This window comes from Wasmannia auropunctata, unplaced genomic scaffold (genome assembly GCF_000956235.1).
Source record: "Wasmannia auropunctata unplaced genomic scaffold, wasmannia.A_1.0 LD336078.1, whole genome shotgun sequence".
NCBI classification, from domain to species: Eukaryota; Metazoa; Arthropoda; class Insecta; order Hymenoptera; family Formicidae; genus Wasmannia; species Wasmannia auropunctata.
Window position 1 is genome coordinate 5,318,093 of NW_012026812.1, and position 5,330 is coordinate 5,323,422.

General features: G+C 35.6%; 1 protein-coding gene across 1 annotated transcript in view; it reads left to right on the forward strand.

Annotated features, from left to right (window-relative positions):
* The window catches only part of LOC105449144, a 4,091-nt gene extending 2,541 nt beyond the window's left edge, over positions 1-1,550 (forward strand). Inside the window, exons 4-5 of the mRNA XM_011688145.1 lie at positions 1,315-1,360; positions 1,465-1,550. Coding sequence (XP_011686447.1) covers positions 1,315-1,360; positions 1,465-1,550 — 132 coding nt within the window. The remainder of the gene's footprint in view (positions 1-1,314; positions 1,361-1,464) is intronic.
* Positions 1,551-5,330: the final 3,780 nt, after the last annotated feature.

A 5,330-nucleotide genomic window follows, 5' to 3' on the forward strand; every position in this document is an offset into this window, starting at 1 on the left:
TAAACTTGGCGTGCCCGCATTTTATATACATCTTATCAATTAAATATTAATGCAATCCGGGCACGCCAAGTTTTTGTTTCACTGTGATCCCATTGGTCATTTTAGTCACTTCAAGCCTGTTTTATGAAACTTAAAAAATATTTTGGAAAGACAATGGCATTAAATTTTTGCTGCATGTGTATTTGGATGGTTAAATGGTTTATTAAAAAAATATTTTTGTTTCTATGTCTAATTAAATACTTGACAACTTGTATGATCTCATATTTATTTTTGGACAATTTTTATTTGTTAAAATAATATTTTTGGTTTAGTATTAATATCTCGAAAACTATTGCAAAAATTGCAAAATGATAGAAGACTTTCTTGTTCAGTTTGGTCCACACTACCTGCCCACAGGGCTGTACCATTGAGTACGAGACACCTTGCATATAAAATATGTTTCTTTATATTTTTTTTAAATACAATTGTGATATTTTCTTACCTTAATATTTGGTTCTTGACTTTGAAGAAATTGGAATAAAGGAGATAGTTCTTTCCAAATGGCGGCTGGAGCAAGGCAGAATCCCAATTCTATTTTTGCATTGTATTCGGGCCTCATGGATAATAAAACGAATAACATGGTAGTTCCCATCGAATAACCAATGTAGCGTAGGCTTTTTTGTTTTGTGTAATTAAGTACATAGTCAATCATAGCTGGTAGGTCTTTCGTTCCCATCTCATGATAGCTAGACAATGTAAGTATATTTTATTTCTTTTATCAGCTTTTCAGTGCTAAAAAACATTAAATAAATAATTGTTACAAAGAGTGATGGTAAATTTCGCCCATTTTTTGGACCTCAAATTTCAAACTTTTTTATAGCAAATAGTACTATTATATAGTTGAAACATTAATCCCAGTAAAATTTCAAGATAACCATAGGGACGGTTCCGGAGATACAAGGGGATGATTACATTCCCTATTAATCTTTGACCATGTCTTTGAAGCAATTCAATTACCAAGAAAATACTCAAATTGAAAGATATTTTTTCATATCTTGATTCGTTCGTTATTGAAGAATTAATGATCGTTGATTCTTCAATAAAGCAATGCTCTTCACTAAATGTTTAGGTTGTAATGATTAAAAAAGATCGAAAAATGATAAGTTTTCTTCTATCGAAGACATATCGAATTTGTTGTTAATGGTTAACAATTTGCGGAAAAATAATCTGAAGAAACGGAAATTACAAGAATTGAATCACATTCCATCACAGAGCAAAATATGCAAAAACTGTTATCAATTTAGTAATCGATCAAAAATTATCTTAAAATCACAGGTAGATGATGATCCAGATTCACCTGATCTCTCGATTTATCGTCAAGGTATTAATTCTCATTCGCGATGCACTTTGGGTTGCAAAAACCCCTCGAAGTTGATTCTTAATATGCAATGTATCTATCACGATTCACAAAACAACCCTGCATAGTGAGAGGCAAGGGGACTCACAGCAGAAAAGCACCCCAATCTGTGAGAGGCAAGGGGACTACAGTAGAAAAGCACCCCAATCTATGAGAGGCAAGGGGACTTATATTAAAAAAAAGTACCCCAATCTGTAAGAGGCAAGGAGATTCACAGTAGAAAATCATCCCCATCCGTGACATCCGTGAGAGGCGGCGTCAAGTCACTTCAACTCCATCTATCTTAGGGAATTTTCATGCTAGACGAAAACTAAGGTCATTAAAAAAAATGCATAAGAAACGATATGTTTCATTTCGTTAAATATATATTTTATTTCTTGGTATTATTTCTTGGACACTATAACCAGTAGGTCCACTCAGCGAAAAACTAAGTCTTCGCGCAGGTATCGCCGCGCAACTTTTGTTTTGGGTTGGATCCAATGAAATGCAAGATGATAGGAACGTACATACATATGTGCAGACAATTTATAAGCAATTACAAAAATTTTCTTTAGTGATCACTCCTACGAATAATTGTTATTAATAAAACGTTTTATTTGATTCACACATTTAATTTATTGATTTACTGTATCGAATCTATATTATTACTTATCTGTTTTATCACTTGTGAGACACTTTTCTCAGTTCGGTCCTGGATTTAACATGGTGGATGCTCACGTGATCCGAAAAAGGAGATCAAAAGTGCCAACACGAAGTGAACCTACTGGTTATACTGTGGTATGGACACTTGAAGAATTTCGTGTACTTTCATGGGTTATAAGAAACCATCACTTTCACCTCTTCATATCTCCGAAACTGTGCTATGCTTATCTTAAAATTTCTCTAGGATTAATGTTACATCATATAGTACTATTTGACATAATAAAAGTTTGAAATTTGAGATGCAAAAATGGGTAAAAAACAAATCTTTTTGCCATCACTTTTTTTTAAAGCACTGCTGGAAGGTCGAAATTACCGACACATTACAGTTTAGTAAATTTCTCCGAATTGATTGAACGGAATTGAAAATCCTTTCAGAAGATTAAAATAAACATAAAATTGTAATGTGAGACAGATGAATTTATAGTAAAATCGGAAAAAATTAAAAAATTACATTTTTTTCGGGTCGTACAGCTGACACCTGACATAAACATTAGTGTAAAAATTCTGTAGCTCATATGTACAAAATGCTTACGTCTCACATAGAACTACATGAACGAATAATACAAAACCTTTTGAGCTACTGGCGCTTTAAATCCCGCGGTTTAAAGGTCAGGTTTAAAGGTCCGGCGCGATCAAGTAGCGCTTGATCCCGGGGAAGTCTCGCACTCCATCGGATATCGTGTCGGGCTGGCCGGCACGATCAGGAATCGATCTCGAGAGTTATTTCGTCGGCCTTTTATACCCACGGCGATGGTCACTCGGCTATCGATGGTCATTGTACGTGCTCGGATATTTTCGGTATAAAAATTGTAATTGTTCGTTAACAAAGTACTCGAGTAATAATTTTACCGACCGCTCTTTGGCTAGCGCGCCAGCATCGGTAGCCTCAGAAGGGCTTGGCCGCGCTCGGCCGTCTCCGGTCCGCGGGCATTCCTTATGTGAGATCATCTAGGTACGCTCGCGCCTATTCCGAGATGACCTGTTTAAAAAGGGGTGGACATACCGTGCCTTTCCATACCATCGCCCTGGTACTTTCCGTACCATCGCCTGACACATGATCGGTCGGGCGGCATCCGGCGGATATTCGGCCGGGAACGATGCATAACGGGGTGAATCGGGGTGCAAAGTAAGAATAAGGAGACGTAACTAGGTAGGCTAGAGGGAAAAAAGTTGAGCATGAAAAATGTTCTGTGTACTGCCAGGTTCACTGAACGGAATAACTTGCATCATTTCGTCGCCATATTGAAATTCATATACGTACATGTGTCACATCTAATTGTGTTAGTGTATCAAGTGTAGAAGTAACTCACTTCATAATATTTAGATTATTCAAAGAAACTACATCTTCGTAATCAGGATCCAGAGTTTCGATGACTACGTCGTCTCTCGCATCGAGCATTCTCGTTTTTGATAACGTGTACGATAGCCTCGTAGATACCATTCTCTTCACCAATCACAGCTGTTGCAATCAGACGTTTCGCCTTCTGTACGAAATCATCCCGTCTTCCCATCTTAATCCATGGTGATAAGCAATCCCTGCCGCGAATTCCCATAGGTATATTCCTATGGGTCATGTCCCATGGGAAATTGACCCAGGTGCCCTATGAGTAACCTATATGGGACTTATATGGGACCTTCATTTCAAGTAGAAAATAAACTAGAAATTAGCCAGTAACTGGCCAGTAATTGGCTAATTGCATTGGCTAGATACTGATCAGTTTAAGCGACGCTTGTTTGGGCAATAACTGGACAGCAAATTTAGTCAGTTTCTAGCTAATTATTGGTCAGTTTTTAACTAAATTTTCCAAAATATTTTTTGAAAAAAATTTTAAAAATAATTAAAATAAGAACTTTTTTTCACTTATTATTTTTCAACAAGTATTTATGAACTTCAAATAACTTTTATCAAACACTCATAATTTTTAAATACATTTTTATTATAATTTTTTTCAAGTTGCAATGGTGGGTTTTGAACCTGGATCGCCGGATTATGAGTCTCGCATCTGTTCCGTCATACCACTTCGAAGTATCGATGTACAATGCTTTTTATTGCCTATATAAGGTATAATCAACGCAATTATTGCATTACTTTTATAAATTATTTTTTATTAATTAAATCTATTAATTATTTCTTAATTTTTTTATTTTTAATTGTAATTAATAGTAAAAAACATAAATAAATACAAATAAAAAAATAATGTAAAAAATGTAAATATTTATATTCTTCATAAAATAATACATATATACATATTCAGAATGCAATAGAAATCAAAATATCATTATAAAAATTATTAAACCACTCAATGTTTGTAACAAATTATATTATTGACCGGTATTTATTCAGTGCTCAAATAATTCATCCCATTCCATAGTATACTCACACCATATTCATACCCATCTCATACCGATGCAGAATTCATACTGTTCTATATGAGTCCTATGTATTATATTATTCTTGCCCTATGTGTGTTACCTATATGTATACATTTTTATATGGAACTGTTACGGTCCCATATGGGACTATTACGATCTTACGTAGAACCTTCATGGTCCTTGACAGGACCCTTATGGTCCTTCATGGAACCTTCATGGTCTTTCACTGGACCTTCATGATCCCATATGGAATACCTATGGGAATTTACGGCAGGAATCAACCAGGAAGCGCCAGACTTGTCGAATTTTGTTAAAGAATTCCATGATATGGAACTCGCAAAAATGTAATGCGACAGAACTGTACCTCTTTTCAGGACCGCCACTTCTTTTACGATAAATCTCTTGCCAACGGTGAATCCTTGCACAAATCCTCTACAAACGTTAATAAAATCATGACGAGTAATCCGTCGAAACTGTGTTCCACTCGCGAAATGTCGCAGTTTTTATCTCTCTTATATCAGCAAAGATGAGAATATTTGCAGACATGGTAATTTATGTGAATTTGCGCATAACGTTGGATAATGGGCAATATTCAATCACGTGATTGTGTAAGATGAGACAATAGGCTGTAGTATTCACCGGCACATTTTCTTTACAGTCAAATTCGAAACGTACATCCATGGTAGCGCTTTTGATGGACTCGTTTTGTCGCGTGCAGTCAATGACTACGAAAGGTCCATTCTCCAAAAATAAGCCTACGGTTAACAGCGTTTTGTCGTTTGTGTATCCGTAATATGTTTTACAAAAACGAGCGTACATATCAAACAGGATGGCGTATCTGTTTTTACCAAAGTCTAAA